This window comes from Callithrix jacchus, chromosome 14 (genome assembly GCF_049354715.1).
Source record: "Callithrix jacchus isolate 240 chromosome 14, calJac240_pri, whole genome shotgun sequence".
Taxonomy (NCBI): Eukaryota; Metazoa; Chordata; class Mammalia; order Primates; family Cebidae; genus Callithrix; species Callithrix jacchus.
Window position 1 is genome coordinate 14,934,295 of NC_133515.1, and position 24,881 is coordinate 14,959,175.

At 46.9% G+C, this 24,881-nt stretch overlaps 1 protein-coding gene and 1 long non-coding RNA gene across 4 annotated transcripts in view; one reads left to right on the plus strand and one right to left on the minus strand.

The window, feature by feature from the left end:
* Positions 1–24,881, plus strand: part of LOC118147226 (uncharacterized) — a 75,207-nt gene that overhangs the window by 11,378 nt on the left and 38,948 nt on the right. The window lies entirely within an intron of this gene.
* Positions 728–8,642, minus strand: LOC128929568 (uncharacterized). 3 transcript variants are annotated; one of them, XR_008476204.2, is made up of 6 exons: positions 7,665–8,642; positions 2,338–2,442; positions 2,062–2,194; positions 1,700–1,950; positions 1,074–1,095; positions 728–882 (listed from the first exon to the last, which is right to left on the minus strand). XR_008476204.2 is itself a non-coding variant. In XM_054244660.2 (5 exons), exons 1-4 carry the CDS (start codon positions 7,796–7,798, stop codon positions 1,735–1,737), a joined length of 588 nt encoding a protein of 195 aa, XP_054100635.1. In that variant the 5' UTR covers positions 7,799–8,642; the 3' UTR covers positions 728–1,095; positions 1,700–1,734. The 3 variants fall into 3 exon arrangements, 1 of the variants encoding a protein (XP_054100635.1); XR_008476205.2 differs by having other exon boundaries at positions 962–1,095; XM_054244660.2 differs by having other exon boundaries at positions 728–1,095.

Consider the following 24,881-nt stretch of genomic DNA (forward strand, 5'->3'; position numbering starts at 1 on the left):
AGAGTAGTTAGCTTACCTGTTCTTTGAAAAGGGAGCAGAAGTGCCCAGCCAATTCCTGTCTGGAAAGAATGTTAAACAGTATAAAATAACCTTTTAAAATAGATGGAGAGGTTTTTGTTTTCTTTTTTACTCTTCAGAAAGGAAGTTTGTTGATTCTAGTACTGCCCAGTGGAAATGGGCTGGTAATATCACCGTAGTTGACACGTGCGTGTGCCTATGTGTGCACGCACGAGTGTGAACAAAATTGCATTTTAAATGCCTTAAGCTGGATGGGAATATACTATTAAAATTGTATGTATAAAATGTACTTAGTTGCCACCGTTTTAGAAATGTCCGTGGAAATGTGCCCACTGGCCTGCCTCCTTCCTGAGAGTGTTAGGTGATGACTTCCTAGTCACTGGTATGACCAGGATCAATTACCTGGTGAAACTGAGTCTGGTATTTTTTAATTCAGGAAGTTTTCTCTAAGTGAATCTCCTTTCGCTGTAAGTTCATAGAGGGGTGTTGTTTGAGGAAGAGTTGTCCACAGGAAGGCAGAATCAAGTGTGAATGATCTATGTGGCCCAGTGAGCAGTAAATAAATGTGAAAAGCACAAAATATATCCGAGGTATGTCTGGGGCTTGGTGAGTTCCCAACACTAGGCATGGTTACAAAGGACAAAAACAATAATCACTGCTGCCCATGTTTCATTATTGTAGCTACAAAATAATGGAACAGACACTGAGAGGGAAGCAAAACCTTTTTAATTTTTTTTTTTTTTTTTAAGAAAAGGGACAAGAGGTGTTCTGATGAGCTTCCTGCGAGATCACATATTAGCTCTGTCCTCCAGGACTGCCTCTCGGCATAAGGCAAGCCCATTTAGTTGGCTGGAACACTGCACACTGAAATAGAATAGTCATTTCAAAGAATTTTCCTTGAGCTAGCAATAAAATAAAAGACGTCAAAACCCACCATGCTTACCATACCCAGGTTCAGACAGGGAAACTTTGAGGTGTGAGTGAGGCTAGCTAGATTTGTTCCTTTCTGCCCCTAACAGGGTCTCAGAGGGAGGGCCAGTCTGTGTTTCACTTACATTTTCAAGGTTGAAAACTGTCCTGTAGAGTTAAAAAAAAATTAATTAAATAAGTCTAATCAGAAAGTATAGTATCACCCAGAAACTAACCAAATCAAAAGAAATGTCTTAGTAGCTTGGTCTTGAGAATCTTTAGGTGACAATAGTGAAAAAGCCATCATAGAACAAAATAACATCTACAAACTATTTTAAATTAACATTTCATGGGGAGCAATCTTTCAAATTTCAAAATTGCTCAGGCAAGCCTACTGATTCTACTTTGTATGCCTTAATGATTTCTGCCAAGCAAGGCTTTAAAAACGTTTCACTCCTGAAAGAAGGTCTTTAACTCTTCCAAGAACTATTTAAGAGTTGTCCTGAAAGTTTTTAACAAGAGAGGGATGTTAAGTGAGTAGCCTTGAGTCTCACGATGTCTGGGGGAGTAGAAGTGGTGGACACTCGAAGGCAGGGAGCAGCCTGTACCTGAACCAGGCTTTCCGCTTTTCAGTGAGAAGGGGAGGTTGAGGTCAGTAGTATTTACATACGTACCTGATCCCACTGGTTTTCCTCTATTTATCAAAGAGGAGGGTTTGAAGATGAGGGGGTAGAAGTGAGGGGAGAGGAAGACCAAAAGAGAGATCAGTTACCTTTACCCTTTGTTCCTGGGCCTTGAACTGGGGCTTCAAGGAGGGGAATAAAAGCCCCCAGGGAATGAAGCTTCCACCTCCATTTGCATCATCCTGACACCCCCGCCAGAAAACCAGGTCCTGGCTGATTTGGGGCAAAATGGTAACTTGAGGAATTCCAGTGTAAGTGTGTTACATAACACACAGAATCCTCTGTGGGGAGAGGTGTGCCACTTGATTTTCTCCAAATGACTGTGTGCAGGCGGAAAGCCCTAGAAAGGAGGAATGAAGACAAGTTAAATAGGAAGACTGTGGGGGAATGGGGAAAAGTGTAACCATATATGACAGGGCACATGTAAGCTTGTGTGCATGTAAAGTCATACCTCCACCCTCTGTGTGCCAGAGCATCCTTCAGAGATCCTGCCTAGAGCTGCACCTTGGCTCAGCAGGAGTCCATCCTTTACAATGATGATATGGTGGGGGCAGTGGTACCCAAGACTACTGGGACTGGTTGCCCTGTGGGGCAGTAGGAGCCAGGTTAGTTCACAACTGCGTCATCCTCAACCATTTCTTTTTGTCAGAATCCTCAAATCTTTAGCCTGGGCAGGCAGGTTACCCCTCCTCTGTCCGCCCTGCTGTGCCCACCACAGTCGCCCTACCGTGGCAGGCGAGCTACTCCATCATCTGTAGCAGTATGGCGCCGCTGCAGCAACCCGAGGTCACATTCAGAAAGCCTGTTCTTCCAGGACAGCATCGCCCCAATCCTGCAGGCGGGATGAACCGTGTTTATCTGCCCCAAACACGGAGGGGAGACTGTAACCAACGGACGAGAATCTTGCAGGAGGGGAGGTGAAACAGGGCAGTTGATTCTGGGCAGATCCCCTCCGCTGGGGCGAGCCAGGAGGGAACCGAGGGGCCCGGAGGAGCTGCTGAAGGCGGGCAGGCTGACAAAGCTGTAACAAAGGCTTCCTGCAAAACTAGTACCAAGGATCTTTAAAGGATCACACACCTTGCAGGCGTGTCCCCAGCTCCCAGGACGCCGTGCCCGCTGATTGTTCCCCCGGGCTCCGCAGATGTGCCCGGCTGTCAGCGGTGTGGTGCTGGCAGTCCAGCCTCTCGGCCTCTGCCCGTGAGCTCCCACAGGCCTGCGCGGGTACTGGTAGGTGGCCGCGCCTGGGCCCGCGGGGCTTTGGCAATGGCTGTTCCCCGGGAGGCTCGGTCAGGCGGTGGCCTTGTTGGGCAACATGCCTCGCCCTTGGTTGGCTCGGGAAGGTCGCAGGCAGCAATCTGGCCTGACGAGGCAGGCCCTGAAGTCTCCCCGCTGGGCAAGCAGAAGAGCGTTCGAGAAGCGGGGAGCTGGCGGGGCTGGCGGGGCATCTGAGTCACCCGAGCTGCAGAACGGACGCCCCCACGACACGCTGTTGGGCACTCACAGTGGCTAGTGGGGCATTTCCCAACGGCCAAGGCTTTGCACTCCGCCCCGCTGAGGTCCCCTTTAGTCCCCGAAGACCCAGGTCCTCCCGCCCCTCTACCCGGCGCCCCCCGCTGCCATTGAACCCTGGGGCAACCCTGGGACCCGACCTCCAACTGATGGGTAGCAATTGGAGGGAAAGGATTGGCGCCCCAACACCGGGAGACTGGGAGAGTTGACATCAACGCGGGAGAGTGATTGGGATATAGTAAGAAAAAATCGCCCGGATGATCCCCAACTTCACCCCCACACCCCTACGGGGTTTCGAAGGCTCCGGCGCCGCTCCCACGGGCCTCTCGGAGTTGCGGGAGAGGCGCTGCTCCGGCACCTCCCGGGCTCAGGAGTGGGGCTCAGAGCAGAGCAGGCGGCAGTGAGAAGCTCAGGGCCCGAGTTCAGGGCTAGGAGCAGGTGCAGAAACCCATCAGGCAGAAGTGTTTCTCTTCCACCGACAAAGTGGACGAGAAAGGGTAGACGTGGATGTAAAATATAGTCAGTGACTATTCCCCTACTTCTTGGTGTCACCTTTCTTGAACTCAACTCAAGAGAAGCTCAGAAGCATCGCTGCAGACCTCCAGCTTCCACCTGCGGGCACCCACCCGCCAAGCCTCCCAGAGCCCAGGTCTGCCAAAGCTGGTTCAAGCCCTCAGGCCAGACCTCCAGACACATTCCCTATCCACCCTCCCACCCCCGCTGGCCTGGGGTAGGCTGGGCCTTCCACCTCCCAAATGGCTGCTGCCTTGGGGCCTGCTCGGAAATTCCAGCCGGCTGATCTGCCCTAGGAGGAGGAGGGGGAGGCAATGAGTGACACAAGCCCCCACCCCTGGCTACAAACAGTGCAAATGAGATGCATTTAGGCTGATCACGCTACTGTATTTTATGCAACTTAATGTGTCTATGTCTTGTCAACTCTTCTAGTCAGGAAGAATAGCAGAAAAAAAATCTTAAAAGATTTTCTATGTGTGTGTGTAGTTTCCAACTATAATTCCATATAGGGCAGCAGGGTGAGGGTGGGGCAGGGAGACTTGCTGACATGAACAACATTATATCAACCCTCCTAAAATGCAATTTTAAACCACAAAAAAAGAAGGGAAAACAGGTGGGGAGGGGGTTATGGCTCCTAGCAAGAAACCTTGATGAAATTAGGTGGATTCTGGCTGGGAAAAGTTTAAAGCTGTAATATTTCTTTTCTTTTTTACTTTTTTTAAAAATTTTCTTCTGTTTTCTTTTTTTTTTTTTTTTTCCTTTCACTAGCATGGCTCTTATAAGCCTGGTAATATTTCTTTTAAAGAAATGAACTCATTTATATTTATTTGGGTACAGGGGACAGGTCCTGAACAATATGTAGGCCCAACTAGGGGAGTGTCAAAGGTGCCCTAGGAGGGGATAGGTTTTCTGACACAATGGAGGCCCTGTATGGGCGACGGAGTGTCTGTTCTCCTCTTTATGTCCATTTTCAAACAAGTTGTAAGTAGAGGAAACCTGCCTTCAACTGTCACCAGTTTCTCCCACCAGGTGTCCTGAGACCTGAGTGATGTGGGTCTCCTGTAAGGTAAGTGGAGGGGATGCCAGGTTCTAAGAGACAAATAGCTTCTGGTACTGTGCCCCAGTCCTGCTTCTGCAGTTTCCCCATGCACTTTAGGAGCACTCTGGAATTCCCCGCAGGACAGCTGGACAGGATCACAGAGTCAATAAACCCAGAGCCAGCACCACTGCCAGCCCTTCAGGTTTCTTTGCTTCTGACTCCAGAAAGGGGAACAACTGATTATCTTTGCGCTGTTCAGGGGCCTTGCCTCCCCTACAACCAGGCTTAGTGGTAGGCAGAGCCCAAATGGAACTTGTTTGCTGGGAGTCTTTGCTGGGAGTTATAAGCCAACCCTTGTGGCAGCCTCTTGCTCCCTCTTTCAAGGGGTGTCCAGAGTCAGCAGGGAATTTGTTTGAGGGGAGCCTCTGGGTCCTCTGAGTTCTCAGGGTGCCTCGTGGTGCCCTAGAACAGAAATGAAATTGTGTGGATACCTGAAGCTCTCCTCTTTAGATTTGCCTCTGGGGTCGAATGTCCAGCTACAGAAAGTGACAAACTTCACTTTCAGCACTCAAGGTCATCAAACATAGATAGGCTGCCCACAGTCTGGGCCAGACCAAAGGGGCTTGTCCCTAGAGAGGCACCAAAGGGAGAATGCCCCAGGCCCATTTCATTCCACTGACGTTTCTGAACTCCTAGGCATCTAAGGTAATACCACGCCATCCTGTTACCTGTGCAGGATTCCTTCTCTGCTGTATTTTTTGGCACTGCCTGAGGTGTGAGCTCCCGCACTGCAGGACAATTAACTCTGACAAATAGAAATGGGAGGGGGATCATGTGCTTCACATCAAGAGAAGAGGCCACCCAGTGCTCAAAAAGTATCAAAACTTTTCGCTGCTTAGGAGAGGAGTGTGCTTGTCACTAGCAGCTCGGGTTTCTGCCATGCAGCCTGGGCATTTCCATACCAGCCTAGTAAACACATCAGAACCAGATGCTGGGCTGCTGCTGCTGTAGGCTTCCACCTAAGAGGGAGGTGATAGGGAAATATCCCAAGCCAAGGACTTGAAGTTCATTGCTCCAAACACTCCCTGTGTCCTGAAGGGCTGAACTATGGGACAATGAGCAGAGATGACCTATATCAAGATGAATTGCTGGCTCCTCCAAGTGCCCAGCTGCCTAGCCTGCCTGCTACACAGTGACTAAAGAATACTAACTCCCCCCTCCTTTCTTCTCATGGACTCCAGCAGAAATGTATTCCCTTCCTCCCTCCAGGCCTCCTCCTCCCATCCCAGAATGAGCAAGGACTTCCATTTGGGATAAGAAGGGGTGTCAATCAAGGGGCAAGGAGGGTTGGCAAATCATCTTCAGTAATAAATAAACCCAGCCACACAGTAGCCTTTATGCCAATATACTGCTCTCAGTAACCTTTTCTTGTCAGTCACTTAGCTTATGATGAGCAGAAATAAAATTCAAAACATAGGCCAAATTCCTTCTTTCTCTTTGCTGTCTGGGTTCCCCATTCTACATTTCCTCAACCATCCCAATAGCCATTTCTTCATCTGAAGAATTAAAACACTTGCTCCTTAAAATCGTTCAGGGTCTGCTGCATTATCAGAGTAACTGAAGAGAGAAAGTACCCCTGCTCCTTCCCGATTCTGCATCCAAACTCAGTACCATATATCATGTAAACACCATCATCAATTACACTTTGCATAACTTGACAGAGCCAGAAAGGAAGACTCCATTATTTACCAGCAGTAGCAATAAACTTTACTGAGAGAAATAAATTCAACATTGACCATGAATACTTCCTAGAGAACTTTTTGAAAACCTAACCTCTGTTTTTTTAACCTCCTATTTTGGGGAAGGAGTGCAGGAAAAATGTTAGGTAGCAGAATTTTAAAACAGCTTGATTACCTCAATTGGATTTGGAGTCCTCTACTCCAGTCATTAGTAATGAAGTCATTAATAGTCATAATTGGTATTTAATTGCTTGATCTGATTGGTGCTTTATTCCTGACTCCATTTAGTTTCATGGAGAAGTACAGGTGGTGCAGTCAGTAAACGGAAGCCAGCCATTTGCAGGCAACTTTTCAAGCAGAAGGGAAAGTACTTTTGTTATATTTGCAGACATGTGTCTCACACATTTTCCCCCTGCTTTTGGTAAACTATCTAAGAATAAACATCACAGATCTGGATTTTAATTCCTCCAGATGGGATCATAAAGTACCTAGGAGAGGTGTGTGTGTGTGTGTGTGTGTGTGTGTGTGTGTTATAGAATTGAGGTCACATGGCTACTGTTCACACTGCAAGTCAAAAAGAAACTCAATACCCAATGCGAACGCAGAAAGAACTGAACTGAATCGTCAGTGGAATCCAGTATCTGGGCAAGTTCATTTTTATTCCTTCGCAGGAAGAGGGTCAGCGACGGCCAGCGGAAGTTTCCCCCGCTCTTTGAAGAGGGAGGTAGCGAGATCTGCCAGATTTTCCCACGCGCGGGCCTCGTGGGTTCTGGGACTCACTCTCTCTCTCTCTCTCTCTCTCTCTCTCTCTCTCTTTCTGTGCTCGGGAAACTTGATTTCAGCCTGGTTCCCCCTTTCAAAAACCCCAGGACAACTTCCTCTGCAGCGCTGCCCCGCGCCCGCCCGGCTGCGCCCTCCCTCTCCTCCGCCCTGCGCCTCCTGTCCGCTCCCCTCCCCGCTCTGGACTCACCCAGCGCGGTCCTTCCATTCCACACACAGGCAGGAAACCGGCCTCTTCGGGACAACATTTGAAACCACATTTTATCAACATCATCAAAGACCAGAGCACACACTTCGGGCTCTGAGCTCCGCAGCCCACTTCTTGCAGTAAACCGGGTATGGGGGAAGGGCTGCGGGGGCGAGAAATCCTGCTTCCAACTGCGATTTCAGCTTTCTTATGGAAATGAACGCGACGGCCCCGAGCCGGGCTCCCGTCCCCAGCCCCCCTTCTGCTGGCCCTTTCCTCCAGCTAACCTCCGCCCTCCTCGTCCCCGAGTTCCCGCGGCGGCCAGGCTAGTGGGGAAGCGCTCGCTCTGCGTCAGGGTCTCTGCGCGCGCGGAAACCCTGGCCGTGGGCTCCCCTCCGCCCCGCCGGCCCGCGCACAGCATTAAATATTCATAGGGACGCTACTTTCTTAAAGGAGAACCTACCGCGCGGGAAAGTTCACAGCCAAGCAGAGGCACAAAAGAAGGTCTCCGCGCTGGTTCTCGAGGGCGAGGAGACGCATCCCTTCTCCAAGACATGCATTAAGTGCGCTTCCAGACTGGCATTAAGGAGAGGACTAGGGGACAGGATCACTTATCGTCAAGTCACTTGTTTTAGAGGGGGTGGAAGAAGAGGTGAACTTGGTAGTGGAGAGAAAGTGCGCTCCCTAACCACCCGTTTAACAGTTATTTTAAAATTAGTTGACTCATCTGACGCCCTAGGGTCCCCAACGGCCTTTTCATAAGGAAGTCTGTTTAATTTCACCGGCTTTGGGGGCGAGAAAGGTTGCCCTGTGTTGCTGGAAACGCGCACGCATTCGCTTAGGAAATCAATCTTACACCAATTTCCTTGGAGCGGCTAAAACAGCAGCAACCAAACCTGCACCTGCCCCATTCTCTTAAAAGAGCAGCGGCTGTGAGCGCTGGGGCCGTAAGTCAGGGCGGAGAAAGGGGCTGTCAGGTGCGTCCCAGCTCTCCACCCCGCACGGTCTAGACCCCTTTCCTCTCGCGCACTGTGGCCCCGCGGTCGCTTGCAGCCGGCGCTGGCTGCTGGAGGCCGCAGCCGGGTCTCCCGGCTTCTCTCCGGGAGAGTGTCCAGGGCCTAGGCGCGAGCCCAAGAAGGAGAACGAAGGGAAAAGGAAGAAAGTTCTCCGCCGGCCGCGCGGCTCCTTCCGCCAGCGCGCCCCTGCCCTGGGCCGAGCCGACCCGAGACGGGGCCACGCGTAGTGCCAGGCGACGCCCGTGCCCTGAGCCCGGCCCCGCGCGCGCACTCGCACTCACACACACTCACACACCCCAAGGTTCTTTTTGTTCCGGGCCAGGAGCAGTTTCACAAGTGGTTAGAAAGTATTGGGCGCCATCTAACGGAAGCAGCAAAAAGTTGACGCCAGGTGGAGGTTAGGACCGACCTGGCGCCCAGGATGGGCGGAGGTGGTCTTCTCTCCCACTCTCTGCACTCCTGGTCTTGACCCCCTGCCTCCCAGTTACCACCACCGAAAACATACACACACATTGGAGAACTTCGGAGCCTCCGGAAACCTCCTTGCCAGGGGGCAACCCTGACTGCCTGCTCTGGGAACTTCCCCTGCCCAGCCTTGCTTCCCTTCTGCGTTCCCTAAGGTGCACAGAAGACGAAGGATCGTTTTGCGCCTGTCTTAATAAGGCCCCTGAGTCCTGCAAGCTCTCTGGTTCTCCTTTGGCCTGTGATGGAAAGTCTGAAGAGGGCCGGGGCAGACGCACCTGCTTTTGTTAAGGAACTGCCACGCAATTAAGGAGTCTGAAGCCAGGGAGGCTTCCAGAGGAGGGAGAGGGAGCTTAAAGAGGATAATGGCAAGGAAGCAACTGAGGACTTGGTCCAGCAGTGGCCCCGGGAGAGCTAAAACCTGCGGGTCTCCTGGGAGGAAGGGGTTGTGTCTTGAAGAGCTGTCCTGGGGATTGGGAGCTGCTGTTTGGAGGAGGCTGAACAGTGGTGAGGCCCAGGAGGGACCTCTGGAGAGGACAAAGGAAGCAGGACACAGGACAGAGGCACTGGAGGGACTCACCCATCCAGAGAGGGCTGAAGCCTCAGGAGGCACAGGCCTCTCCACCAGGGTTCCCAGCCACTGCCAGGGTTCCCAGCCACTTCCAGGGTTCTGCGAGGGCCAGTGGTCCAGTGGTCGAGGGAGGTAATTGGGACCATGCCCTCCTGTCCAGTCAGTGGGCCTGGGTGGAGTCTGGGAACCTAGCAGAAGGGGAGTGTCCCTGGCCAGATGTGAAAGCAGAAGGAAGGAGAGAGGTGCCAGTAAGGCCCAAACCCCCTCTACTCGGACCCCACAGCTGCCATTAGCCCTGAAGTTGAATAGTGCTGTGGAAGTGTTTTTATGCCTCCAAGCAAAGGGTGAGGCATCCGGAGGTAGCTGAACAGGTGGCTGATTCCAGCCGAAGATGATGGACCTCACCAGGCCAGACTCAAAGCTTTTAGAGCACTGAGGCCTTCTGCCTGTCTTCCTGTGTTGATATGCAGATTACAATACCTGCTCTTCCTCCATCACAAATGTTATGGAGGTAGAACATGATGTCGGATGTTCAAAACACTTTTTTTTAAAGTAATAAAATATATTTGACACATAATTTATCATTTTTACCCTTTTATGTGCATAGTTCAGTGGCATTAAGTACATTTACATTGTTGTGCGACCATCACTACCATCCATCTCCTGAACTTTTCTATCTTACAGATCTGAAACCCACTATCCATTAAGTAATAACTATAATCCCCATTTTCCCCTGCCCCCTGCCTTTGGCAACCACCATTCTACTTTCTGTCTCTATGAATCTGACTACTCTAGGGAGCTCATGTTAGTGAAATTATACAATATCCTTTTGTGACTGGCTTATTTCACATCACATCTTCAAGGTTCATCCATATTGTAGCATAGAGCAGAATTTCCTTCCCTTTCAAGGCTGAATAAGATCCAATTGTGCACACATACTATATTTGGTTTACCCACTCATCTATCCATGGACATTTGGGTTACTTCTACTTTTTAGCCATTGTGAATGAAGCTGCTGTGAACATGGGGGTGTAACTATCTCCTGAAGTTCTTGCTTTCCATTCTTTTCAGTATATACCCAGAAATAGAACTGCTGAATCATAAGGTAATTTTATTTATTGTTTTGTGAGGAACTTCCATAGTTTTCCCTAGAAGCAGCACCATTTTACATCCCCACCAGCTAAGCACAGGAGTTTTCATTCCTCCACATTCTCACCAACACATCAACACTTGTTATTTTTTGTTTTTTTAGTAACAGCCATACCAGTTGGTGTGAAGTGATAGCTCATTGTGGTTTTGAAACATTTCTTTAAAGAGCAAATATACAGATACAATGAAATAAGACTAGACAAATTAGCTAAAAATTTTAGCAGAATGGAAGTATCCCAATACTTATTTTAAATCTCTTTTAACTTTTGTTTTGCTTTGTTGTGTTTTTTGTTTCTTTGAGACAGAGTCTGGCTCTGTCACCCAGGCCAGAGTACAGTGGCACAATCTCCAGCTCACGGCAACCTTCGTCTCCTGAGTTCAAGTGATTCTCCTGCCTCAGCCTCCCAAGTAGCTGGGACTACAGGCATGCCCCATCATGCCCAGTTAAGTTTTTGTATTTTTAGTAGAGACGTGGTTTCACCATGTTGGCCAGGCTGGTCTGGAACTCCTGACCTCAGGTGATCCACCCTCCTCAGCCTCCCAAAGTGCTAGGATTGCAGGCATGAGACACCATGCCTGGACTTTTTAAAATTTTTGAATCTAGCTTTAGAAACAGGAAGAAGAGAAATGACAAAGATAGGGGGCACACAGAACAAACACTATTGAATGATTATGTTTAGGCCCCTCGTTCTAACCAGAAGCTGGAAGGCCGAAGGGCTATATTATTAGCAAGCACTCTTCCTTTCTTTGTTTCTAGAAAGAGACCAGAGACTCACCCTCTCTTAAGTGGAGAAGTCAGAAAAAAAGTTCCTTGTCTTCTTCCTGGATTCCTTGCTGTATTCAAATTGAAATGGAAAGAAATACTGGTGCCCTAGACAATGGCCATGTGAGTGATTGGTGGAAATCTTTGAAGTCCTTTTTCCTAGAAAAGGGCCGAGTAGGCTGGGCGCGGTGGCTCACGCCTATAATCCCAGCACTTTGGGAGCCCGAGGCCGGTGGCTCACGAGGTCAAGAGATCGAGACCATCCTGGTCAACATGGTGAAACCCAGTCTCTACTAAAAATAGAAAAATTAGTTGGGCATGGTTGTGCGTGCCTGTAATCCCAGCTACACGGGAGGCTGAGGCAGGAGAATTGCTTGAACCCAGGAGGTGGAGGTTGCGGTGAGCCGAGATCGTGTCATTGCACTCCAGTCTGGGTAACAACAGCAAAACTCCGTCTCAAAAATAAAAAAGAAAAGAAAAGGGCCGAGTAATAGCAACTGTGCAAGCAGGAAGGCTGTCATCTTATGCCTGGAATTCCCTGGTTTTGGAGTTCTCTCAGGGACAAAGTGCCCCTCTACCACCTCACATGGTTGTATTTGCCATTATCCCATGCCAGGCTTACTTAGAATTTATGTGTAGTGTATCTACAAAATGTTCTATGATCCTTTTTTCCCCTTTTTATATTCATCATTCCTTTTTATAGCCTGGGGAGACAGGTTTGTGTTTTTATTTCCCACATTTTAAGTGAAAGTATCCAGAGTGGGCACAAAATAATCAATGTAAAAGACTGTGGAGACAGTGTCGTGGCTGCGGCTCCCAGCCTGAGCTTTGACTTGGCGCATCGAACCACACTGTTTCTTTCATCTGACAGGGTGGTTGGCACAAGCCAGAGATGAGAGAAACCAGAGCAGCAAGCCTTGGCAGAGACCTCAACCTCCCTTCTGCCACCAGGCCAGCTTTGCCACTTGCTGAACCGCTAGAGCTCTGTGCTGCTTTCGCTCTTCAGGGTTCAGGGGGCTTGGAGGAAGGGGATTGGGAACACCCTTTGACAAGTGTTGCCGAAGCAGCACCCAGCTCCTCAGTCTGGCCCTCCCCTGTAATTTGCTGCATCTGCCCCTGAGGGAGAAGGGTGAACTGCACATCAGGAGTGCCATCACTTAAGACAAAAGGAATAATCATGACTGTGATATACACGCGCATACACAGTGTATGCGCGTGTATATCACAGTCATTGCCTCTTCCCTTGTTAAAGCTACTTCCACAAGAAAGAGAACAACACAGAAGGGTTACCTTTGGGGGTGCTGGGACCCGGAGACCTCTCAGCCTTCAGAAAGGGCTTTGTAGTGCTTGGATCCAAGCCATTTGTTTCTAGAGAGAATCACGGTGGGTAGGAGCTTGCTTTTTCCATTTGCAAGGCTTATTAAGTATAAGCATCTTTCTTCTCTCTGTTTACTGAGTGATTAGCTCTCCCTCCAACTGACCCTGCCAGGGGAGATAGCCAAAGCGTATCCTTAACACCCAGTTAGCCTGCAAAATGCCCTTCCCATAAACCCAGAGACCATAGGCAGGTCTCTGCAGTTCATTGTACTGTCTTGTTTGTATATCAGAGGATCTCCACTGGCGGTGGAGTGTGCACTAATGCCACCCATATTTACACAGCTCCATTCTAGTCATAGTGCAGAGGGAGGGGGGGACCTAGCTGAGACAGAGGCAAGAGAGTGATGTGCGCAGTGCATGTGGCCTGGCTGGGAAGCACAGCCTCTGGGCTCAGTGGCCATCACTGATTCTTTTTTAAGTTGTACATTGACCGTTCTTCCCACAGAAGACTGTCTTTCCTGTTTTCATGGGAAGAAGGACAGGTCCCTTCACCCTCCTGGATGCTGGCAGTTAAATAATCAATAATCTTGGAACTTGTAAGCAGTAAAGATTAACTAGAAACTGGCTGATTAGTAGCTGGTTGCCTGGCTGAATTGGCTGGTTTCTAGCAGGTCAGCTTAGTAGAAGGACAGACCAGCGGCGTTAGCAGGCCCAGCCTTAATCAGCCAGATTCCAAAGGTCAGAGTGGAAACGAAATCAGGCAATTTACCCAAATTTTAGAAGCTGAATTCAATTGTAGTGTTTGGTCTAGAAATAAGAATGATCATTTCCAATGAAGTGAATCCTTTTTCCTCCCTGCCAATTTCTCTACTATGCTATAGGGAAAGCCTAAATATATCATTGATATTGTTATATAAATATTGCCTACCTGCACATACTATAGTATAGGCTGTAATGAAATAATTAAATCCAACTACTCTTAACCTCCTGCATATTCTCAATGGAAGCTTGGTGCTTTTACTCTGCATTATGCTTTTGTGAAAAGGCTGCACTCTTACTGTTCTACAGCTAGAATTACTATGTGACTGTTATATTTATTGTATGAATTTAGTGTTATTTAACACTTGGTAGAATACAAAGCTGAGACAAATCTTGTGTATAAAGGTTGACATCTTGCCTGAGGGGATTATTTAATCTGTCAGTCACCCCATCCTTACCATCTCCTGGTGGAATTACTGAGGGAAGCGTTCTGGGTGGGTGGCAAAGATAGGTAGGGGCTCTGTTTGGTCTTGAGATTCACTGCACTATGTCCAGATTTATGTATCTGTATCTCACACAATACACAACACACAACCCAGCACACAAATGCAGCACACATACAGCACAGAGCACACTCACACAACACAGCACACACAACACAACACACAACATACACAGCATACAACATATACATATAACACACAGCACACACATGTAGCACAGCTGACACACACTAAACATTCACATACCACACACAACACACTCAAAACACGTAACCTTCAGTACACACTCACATAATGCACACATGGCATACAACACATGCACAGAACATATGCAATACACACACCACACACATAGATGGAGAGAGCAGGAAGAGGGAGAAGAAGCCCATAGAGGAGCTATGTCTTAAGCCGGACTTGGGCCCTGATGACAGTTCCTTCTCGGGGTTTCCGGGAGACCAGCTCTGGCAGGGGGACGTGAGCTAGTGCAGGGTAAAACACTGCACAGCCTTCCATTCATCTGAGGTAACTGTGGCTGTCACGGGTGAGGACACGTGCAGAGGCATAAAGCTGATTTTTTTGTTTCTTTTACTTATTTGCCTATTTTCTCCTTATTTTCTTCCCAATTTCTTTGAAAAAAATAATTACCTGTCTCAGCTAGGTTAAGAGGAACCACCAGAAGCAAGTTGTTTCCACAGGTGGCCTGGGGTATGTAAAGACAGCTAGTGGTTGAGTCCTCTGGTGAGCAGAGCGGGGTGACCCTGAAGTGGGGTGCCCTGAGAGGCAGGTGCGGGCTGCATTGATCTCCCCTCCTTCTTTGCTGTGTGACCTCCTCCTGCCACTGTGGCCTCTCTCCGTTTGTTTAAGGAGCAGAGCTCCTGTTCCCTAGCTGTGCTTGTTAAATTCATACTTACCAAGAGGTGCAGGGGAAGTATCAGGTTACAGAACAAGTGTGGGGTTCTTCCCAAAGTATCGTTTTACCAGGTGGTTTTTGGGGAACAAGCTAAATAACTTAACTACTTCTAACTACACATTTCTATTAAAACAATCACAGATCTACTATACAATAGAATACAAAATCATCGTGCGATTTAAATACAAAAACTAAGGCTTCAGATGCATTTTGTGACTGTAGAGGGTGGCTTTGGGCCAACACCTGCCCCTTCTTATCCAAGCATAAGCAGTTTCTTCTGATATTTTGGTGGAAAATGTTGGGAGTGCTACCTTAGAGCTTATTCTTTCTCCTTTATGTGGCTCAGATTTAAGTTTCAGGACATTATATTTTCAGATTCATCCTCTCCCTACCCGCCTCCGCCCCCCACCACACAGACAGATTTGGGGCCACCTGTTCACTCCACAGCCAGGAGGATGGAAAGAGTCCTCGTGCCAGATTCTCCTTCATTCATGTAGTCTACAACAATGCAATGCCCTCTCCAATGTTACAGGAGGAGAAAACCCTCCTTGGCTCCACGTCCAGGTTCTGTGCTTGGACGGAGTGCAGTCTGCTCAGCTGGGGCCACCTGGAGGACAGCCCGGAGACCTGTTCTAGGGGGCCCCAACATGCTCACAAATCCTGCCTGATCCCAGGCCTGCCCTGTGCCCAACCTTGCTGCCGTGGAGATCCGTGGCCACATCTGTAAGTGTTGCTGGTGACTGCCTCCCTGTAAGTGTCCACATAAGTTCACTCTTATTTTCTCAAGTCCATTCTGACTTGTTTGCCTTTCCATGCCAAGGGATGGGTACCAGAGCACAGAAAAAAGAAACACTTCTTCACTCCATTTTCCTCTTTTCTCCTAAAGATCAGGGTGTACTTTGCTGGCCCAGGCCTCTGGGGGTTCTGTGCTGTTTCTGTTTCTTTCAGCAATGCCTGAGAGCACTGTGTCACCTCTTCTGTGGGCCAAGAGCTTGGGACAGGTTTTCTTTATCCTGGGCAGGGAGAGGTGGGGAATGATGGACTATTCCACTAGATAAACTCATACAAGGCTCTCCTGTACCCCTAGGCAGAAGTTGTGGAATTAGACTCAACATATCATTTAAATGCTCTAAAGAGTCCATAAGACAAGGAGAACGTATCAAGAATAACTTAACTTATTGCATTCATAAGGTGAAGATATTATTTTTCTTTTTGAGACGGAGTCTCCCTCTTTCTCCAGGCTGAAGTGCAGTGGTGCTATCTCTGGTCACTGCAACCTCTGCCTCCTGGGTTCAAGCAATTCTCCAGCCTCAGCCTCCCACGTAGCTGAAACTACAGGCACACACCACCACACCCAGCTAATTTTTCTATTTTTAGTAGGGACAGGGTTTTGCCATGTTGGCCAGGATGGTCTCCATCTCCTGACCTCATGATCCTCCCTCCTCAGCCTCCCAAAGTGCTGGGATTACAGGTGTTAGCCACTGTGCCTGGCCTAAACATAGTATTTCTTATAGGCTTTAGACCCTTAGAGGGATGAATAACATGCAGTTTATTTCACATAGAACCTTGTTTTATTCATATGTATGCTTTTTTCTTTTTCGTTTCCTTCCTTCCTTCCTTTCTTTCCTTCTTTCTCTTTCTCTCTTTCCTTCTTTTCTTTTTCTCTTTCTTTCTTTCTTTCTTTTTCTTTCCTTCTTTCTTTCTTCTTTCTTTGCCTCTCTCTGTTGCCCAGACTGGAGGGAGTGGGGTAATCATGGCTCAGTGCAGCTTTGAACTCCTGTACTCAAACAATCCTCCCATCTCCACCCACTGAGTGACTGAGACTACAGGTGTACAGCACCACATTCACCTAATTTAAAAAAAAAATTTATAGACATGGGGGTATCACTATGTTGTCCAGGTTGTTCTTGAAATCCTGGCCTCAAGCAGTCCTCTTGCCTCAGCCTCCCAAAGCATTGGGATTAACCGGTATGAGCCCCCACACCCATCCTCATCTTTTTTCATATTCAATGGTTGCATAGAGGTTCAATGTGTCCTCTCTTTCTCTTTCTCTCTGTTGCTGTCTCTCTGCCTCTGTTTCTCTCCCCACCACCCCCCATCCGCACACACATATGTATTCTTTCGAATTGGCTTTTCAACAGATTGTCTTGATTTTCATTAGACATAGCCATAGGTGTATCTATAAAACCAATAAATTTACCTAAATTCAGGAAAATCATTATGATTAAAATTTTAAATGATGGCGGGGGAAGGTTCCATGTGACTCAGGGGAACCCACGTGCTTCCCTGCAACTTGAGGTGTTCACTACATGAACACCTAGGAAGGTGGTGAGAGCAGTCCCTTGGCCTCGGACATGGACGATACAACTCTCATCCCCAGGTATCTGTCACTGAATGATTATCCCTGTCCCACTCCACTGCCTCTCTTAGGTGTTCTTCTTTTCTTCTCTCTTTGAAAACAGAGAAAGAAGGATACATAAAACCTGGACTTTAAAGAAATAATGGAGCAAGTTGTTATTTTGCTCATTGCCTTGTTGGCAGAGTTATTGACTCACTAAAAGATTATGACAGCAGATCAAATGTACTGTTAAAGAATAGGTTTCTAAAAATATATACAGAATGTTTCAAAGGGAAAGGTTGTTTGTTTGTATGTTTTTCAAGTTTTATCTGAGGTTCACATTTTAGGTATTGGCCTGACAAAATCAGCTTTCTGATTGGAAAATCTTTCTGGTTGGCAAGAAAATCTGGATATTAAACTGTATTTTTCTTCCTTCCGCCTCACCCAGGCTCTCCATAGAGTGGATATTGGAATTAAATACATATCCATAGAGTGAATATTGGAATTAAATACATATCTGTAGAGTGAATATTGGAATTAAAAGCTGTCCTGACTTTTAAGATCTCAAACATTGATGGTCAGAGTAATCTATTAATTCTAACATCTTCATATCTGACACTGCATGACTAAAACACTTGAAATCTGAATTCAGAAACAAATGCACACTCTTGTTTCAAGAGTTATGTATACCTTCCCACATGATTATTTTCTTTCCTTAAATTTTAATTCAACTTTCTTCCTCTAGAAAATATTACAGAGCAAAGTGGAAGCTTTGCAAAGGGTATGAGGATTAGAATTGAATACCAGAATAACAGGTGAAAATGACAGGTGGTAGTAAGAGGAACATTGAATATGAGAAAATAGTAGCCATGTAAATGTCATTCTGCACCTAGATAGGTCCTACGGGAAAAGTCATTCCCACAGCAGTTTGCAAGGCAAGCCCCTGGCAGAGAGAGGAGATGAACAGCTTGGCTTCCTTGTGGAAAGCTAGTCTTATCTATTGAGCGTTGCAGGGATTAAGGAGAAGTACTGCAGAAAAGGAGCCTGCATTCCTGATCTGTGTTCAGGGAGAAGCCAACCCCAAGTGCCCAGGGCCATCAGCGGGGCAGAGTCGTCTGGTGGGTAATGCAGCAACACACCATCATGAGTGAGCTGCACCCCTCCCCAAGGCAGATCGCAACCTTGGCTTTGGGGCTTCATGAAACAGCCTAGACCCTGGATTCACTTTGGGTAATAGGAGTCACACAATTACAGTTTTGTTTATTTTTCCCCCTCTTCTTCAAATTGGCCATGCACACAGGTTGGTCTCTCATTAGGGCTGAAACTGGCCGGTCTTCCTCTGTGAGAGCTGTGTGCACAATATGCTATCACACGTGGAGGAGCTGGCCAAGGAAAAGTCAGAGAGATTACACAGCAGCTTTGGACTCTGTCCAGTGCACCATTCTCAGTCCATTTTTCTTCTTTTAGCATCTGGGAGACTCTAACAAATGCAATTCCCTACTCCCAGTACAGAGGGGGAAACATATTTCTAGAACTCTCACATAGCCATTGGTGTGTTTAATGTCAGAAAATCAGCATGTTGTGTTCTAAAGTTGCAAACATCCAGAATGAATATCATTACGGTTCTGAATGCCAGGAAGCGATAGAGGGAAGAAGTAGGGGGATGTTTGTAAAGGCTCCTTCACTGGTGGGAAGTCAGCATGTCCTTGGCATGGTGGGGAGCCTGGTTCCTGGAGAGATCCCTTCATAGAATGACTGAGTTTGCCAGTAGCTTATGGACAGAACTGGGAAAGGGCAGGAAATGGGAGGAAGATGGAAAAGAATGTTTCTGCAACTCTCACTTCCATAGGTGAGTTCCCAGTGGTCCCTTTCAAACTGCTGCAGATGAGGTAGAATTGCTCTTACCTGTAGGGACTGATGAGGCTAGAGATCATGCTCATTAAGTTACAGGTGACACCAATCTTGCGTGATCCCCAGAGTGGACTGTGGAAGGGGTGACAGGGAAGAATGTGACTCTACTGGATAGAATGTGACTAGAATTCAGAATTACTTTGGAGTAGTGGTGGAATTCAAAACACATTTATCCAGGGGTGGTATCAAAAGAAGTCTTTTGAGAACAAACACAGGGGAATGCCAGAGGTTGGAAGCACCCAGCAGCAAAGGACGTCTGGTCAGAAGGAGGATGAGAACTTGTGGAGCTGGAGCTGCCGGCAGAGGAGCCCTTCCTGCAGCCCTGCACTGACTCTCTACAGAGGCTGGGCTCACATGGCCACCCCAGGGGACCACTGTGGTCTCCCTAGGCGTCCAACTAATGGCTGTACATCAACTTAAAAAAAAGCTTCTCTGTGAACCTCAAGCCAACTCAAGAAGAAACCTGGAAGCTGTTTTTCTGAAGAAGCCAGAACGAACTGCTCCACTTCAACACATCTGGCACTGCAGTTAACGAGGATAATTGCAGGGCACCCATGTCTCAGCTGAATTAGGCAAAAACCTCTAGCCCTATAAAAACCCGCAAAGGGCGTAGTGTTGTATTCTTACAAGGACTCTTCTCTAACTCAGATGGGCCAACAGCAGCCAGTCTTGTAGTCTTGTATTGCGGCAGAAGGACCAAGCCCCATTGTGGGATGCGTTGGGCTTGCAGGTTGGAACTCTCCAAGATCTTCTCATTGGGGAGGGACTCCTGTTTTGGAAAACCTAGGTGTTCAAAGGACAATAATAGGTAGAGAAGGAGAGGTTGTTTCATAGGGAACATGGAAGCATGGGATCACTGAAAACAGAGCCACTCGAGGTGTGTGATATGGCTCCTCACACAATCAGTGTGCACTGAGACCTGTTTTATGCGATGGGCAAAGGACAGAAGGGCAGCATTTTTACACAAAATGTAGGACACACATCCCAATCTGTGACCAAAAAAAATGTGACCGTCCATCCTTCACTAGGGCAGGAAGGAGGAAATTGACTTAACGTTAAGCATGACGATTTTAGGTTAAACTCTTATGTTACTGAAAAATGTGTGTCCAGTGATCTAAATGGTAGCAGACTCTCAGCTGTGCAATCAGTCGAAGCATTGTGTGTGTGTGTGTGTGTGTGTGTGTGTGAACACTACAGTTTATATGACTGAAGAAAGTCTGCTGACTTTCCTTCCTGCTACTAATGGTATATACAGTTGTCAGAGGCGTTTGAACCAGAGCGACTCCATCTTGAATAGGGGCTGAGTAAAATAAGGCTGAGACCTACATTGCTGCATTCCCAGGAAGTTAGACAATCTAGGTCACAAGATGAGATAGGAGTTTGGCACAAGGTACAGATCACAAAGACCTTGCTGATAAAATGATGCAGTAAAGAAGCCAGCCAAAACCTGCTAAAACCAAGATGGTGATGAAAGTGACCTCTGATTCTCCTCACTGCCCACTATATGCTGATTATAATGCATTCGCATGCTAAAAGACACTCCCACTAGCACCATGACAGTTTACAAATGCCAAGACCACCTAAGGAAGTTACTCTATATGGTGTAAAAAGGAAAGGCACCCTCTGTTCTGGGAATTGCTCACCCCTCTCCTGGAAAACTTATGAATGATCGACCCCTGTTTAGCATGTAATCAAGAAATAACCACAAAAATGGGCAACCAGCAGCCCTCCAGTCTGCTCTGACTATGAAGTAGCCATTCTTTTGTACCTTTGTTTTCTTTCTTTTTTTTTTTTTAATTTTTTTATTGCATTTTAGGTTTTGGGGTACATGTGCAGAACATGCAAGACAGTTGCATAGGTACACACATGGCAGTGTGTTTTGCTTCCTTTCTCCCCTTCACCAACATTTGGCATTTCTCCCCAGGCTATCCCTCCCCAGCTCCCCCCACTGCTGGCCCTCCCCTTTTCCCCCCAATAGACCCCAGTGTTTAGTACTCCCCTCCCTGTGTCCATGTGTTCTCATTTTTCATCACCTGCCTATGAGTGAGAATATGCGGTATTTCATTTTCTGTTCTTGTGTCAGTTTGCTGAGAATGATGTTCTCCAGATTTATCCATGTCCCTACAAACAACACAAACTCATCATTTCTTATTGCTGCATAATATTCCATGGTGTATATGTGCCACATTTTCCCAATCCAGTCTATCGTCAATGGGCATTTGGGTTGATTCCAGGTCTTTGCTATTGTAAACAGTGCTGCAATGAACATTCGTGTGCAGGTGTCCTTATAGTAGAACGATTTATAGTCTTTTGGATATATACCCAGTAATGGGATTGCTGGGTCAAATGGAATTTCTATTTCTAAGGCCTTGAGGAATCGCCACACTGTCTTCCACAATGGTTGAACTAATTTACACTCCCACCAACAGTGTAAAAGTGTTCCTTTTTCTCCACATCCTCTCCAGCATCTGTTGTCTCCAGATTTTCTAACTGGCGTGAGATGGTATCTCAATGTGGTTTTGATTTGCATCTCTCTAATGACCAGTGATGATGAGCATTTTTTCATATGATTGTTGGCCTCATCTATGTCTTCTTTTGTAAAGTGTCTGTTCATATCCTTTGCCCATTTTTGAATGGGCTTGTTTGTTTTTTTCCTGTAACTCTGTTTGAGTTCTTTGTAAATTCTGGAGATCAGCCCTTTGTCAGATGGGTAAACTGCAAAAATTTTTTCCCATTCTGTTGGTTGCCGATCCACTCTAGTGACTGTTTCTTTTGCCGTGCAGAAGCTGTGGAGTTTGATTAGGTCCCATTTGTCTATTTTGTCTTTTGTTGCCAATGTACCTTTGTTTTCTTAATAAACTTGCTTTCACTTTAAGGACTCACCCTAAATTCTTTCTTGCATAATGTCCAAGAACTCCCTCTTGGGGTCTGGATCAGGACCCCTTTCTGGTAACACAGTCATGTGCTACATAACATTTTGGTCAAGGTCAGGCCACACACACAACGGTGTTTGTATAAGATTATAGTATATTTTTATGGTACTTTTTCTGTGTTTAGATAAGTGTAGGTAAACAGTTACATACTGTACAGGTCTGCAGCCTACGAACAATAGGCCATTCCATAGAGCCAAGATGTGTAACAGGCTATACCATCAAGGTTTGTGTAAGTCCACTCTGTGATGTTAGCAAAACAAGAAAATCACATAATTGTTACAGGAAAGGGGTCCCGATCCAGACCCCAAGAGTTCTTGGGTCTTGCACAAGAAAGAATTCAGGGCAAGTTTGTAAAGTGAAAGCAAGTTTATTAAGAAAGTAAAGGAACAGTCTGAGCACAGTGGCTCACACCTGTAATCCCAGCACTTTGGGAGACCAAGGCAAGTGGGTCACATGAGGTCAGGAGTTCGAGACCAGCCTGGCCCGAAACTCCATTTCTACTAAAAAATACAAAATTAGCTGGGTGTGATGGTGCACACCTGTAATCCCAGGTACTCAGGAGGCTGAGGCAGGAGAACTGCTTGAACCTAGGAGGCAGAGGTTGCAGTGAGCTGAGATCATGCCATTGTACTCCAGCCTGGGTGACAAGAGTGAAACTCTGTCCCAAAAAATAAAAAAAAAAATAAGAAAAAGAAAGCAAAGAAGAAAAGAAAAGAATGACTATGCCATAGACAGAGCAGCCCAGAGGGCTGCTAGTTGCTCATTTTTACGGTTGTTTCTTGATTACATGCTAAATAAGGGATGGATTATTCATGCCTCCCCTTTTTAGACCAGGTAGGGTAACTTCCTGATATTGCCATGGCATTTGTAAACTGTCATGGTGCTGGTGGGAGTGTAGCCGTGAAAACAATCAGAGTTCACTCTCGTCACCATCTTGGTTTTGGTGGGTTTTAGCCAGCTTCTTTACGGCAACCTTTTTATCAGCAAGATCTTCATGACCTGTATCTTTTGCCGACCTCCTATCTCATTCTGACTCAGAGCACCTTAACTGTCTGGGAAAGCAGCCCAGTAGGTTTCAGCCTCATTTTACCCAGCCCCTACTCAAGATGGAGGTGCTCTGGTTAACACGCCTCTGACTTAATGACATATTTCTTACGATGCCTGTCCATTATTTGATCAAGACATGACTTTAGTTGCGTAGGTAAAGCTTAAAGGAAGAATCATGGAATAGTGCAGGATCTTTGGAAACTTTCTTCCAAAAGGACTTTAAACTTAGCCTGGGGTCTACCAGTGTGAGGTCATTTTAGATGTGGAATTCTTCATTATCCCCAGCCCAGAGCAGGGGACACGTGGATGAAGTGGTTTTACCTGCCAAAAAAACTTTAAATTTCTAAGCTTTGGGCAGAAAATCTCATTCATTTATGACCTCTAGAGAGCCTTGAAGCATGCCAGCTCATAAGGCCTTGCCTAGTCCCAGGTGCATTCCCAGGAGAGTGGTGCAAGCTGTGCATGAGCTCCTGAGCCCACGATGCATCCAGGGTCCATGAACTTACAGCAACCCATTCACATGCAAAAGGATCTTTATTTTCAGTTTTAAATGGAGGTATTAAAAACAGTGTTAAAGGGGGGAACACTTAAGAAGTGCAACCTTTTATTCTGAATAACAATTAGGAGCAGTTAGGTATTTAAATCATCTAAAATTTTTCTTTTGTAGAAACACAGCAAATGCTATACAGCATGTGCTTTTAAGAAGAGTGATGGGTGGGCACCAACAATAAGGAAGTGCTATCATTCAAGAGAGCATCCATCTCCCATATAATGTGCCAGTAGTAACAATGCTGCGCTTTAAAAAGACATCTTTCATCAGAAAAACACGCACCTCGCTCTTTCTGCAGGCAGCCTTGCTCTGTGTGTGCCAAATGGACATAGTTTTACAGGTTCTTGGGGGGCAAACAGTGAATACTCTTTAAAATGTTAGCGTTTATTACTGTTTAGTACAAAGATCCAACAGATTAGTTTCTGTCGTGCAGGAAATTGAGAAGCTAGTGTGGGTTTTGAAGAGGGTGCATGTAAAGCGCTGCGTGGTGAGATAAAAACATTTCTGGAGAGAAGGGCAGCTGGGACCCCAGGCTGGTGGTGGGGTTTGCCATCTCCCTGTTCTTCATTCCGCCATACTTTGGAAGGCTTTCAGAAATTGGTGAGGACATTTTTTGTTGTTGATCAAGGATCTCTGAATCTTGGAAGGTACCAGCCTTGATTATGGGCAGAAAAAGTGAAATGTCTTTCAAGGCATGGTTTTGTTATCTGGACTCAAGAAAATGCTTATGTAAATCCCACCCCCATGAGAAGGAAGGAAATTTGCGGGAGTATCTGTTAAGATGCATCATATGGAGACTTTGGTTTCGGGCCTGATTTTGCCACTCCTACCCTACCCGTCCACCCACCCACTTCCTTCCCCACTCTCAGGAGTCACAGTAACCAATTTGGGGTTTGTATTTAACACCTGCAAATGTTGGCTAAGAGGCCTCCCTCTTTTCTCCTTCACCACCTCCCTCCCTCTCCCGATCCAAACACTTTAGTCAGTGCTTCCCAAATCACACCACTGAAAAGCGGGAAAACCCTTTTTGCATCGATACTGCAAAGACTGAAAATGTTTGTTTTCAGCCATCCTACTTGTAACCTTTCATCAAATCTTGATGATGCTTTTTAAAATAAGCAGAACCTAGCCTCTCACAAATGTGTTGAGGCCTTGCTCTGCCACACACAGAGGAACTCCAAGTAAAAGGCCGACTTCCTTGGCTGTAATAACGATGAGAGCCCACTAGGAGCCAGAGGCTCTGCTACTGAATTCATGATGCGATTTCATCTTCAT

Bases quoted from the DNA above. Each gene is read 5' to 3' on its own strand.
- LOC128929568 (XM_054244660.2), bottom strand. From the start codon at position 7,798: ATGCTGTGCGCGGGCCGGCGGGGCGGAGGGGAGCCCACGGCCAGGGTT. The intron at 2,443-7,664 runs GTTAGCTGGAGG...TCCCGCCTGCAG, and splicing joins CGGGGACGAGGAGGGCGGAG to GATTGGGGCGATGCTGTCCT. The intron at 2,195-2,337 runs GTAGGGCGACTG...ACTGCCCCACAG, and splicing joins GGAGTAGCTCGCCTGCCACG to GGCAACCAGTCCCAGTAGTC.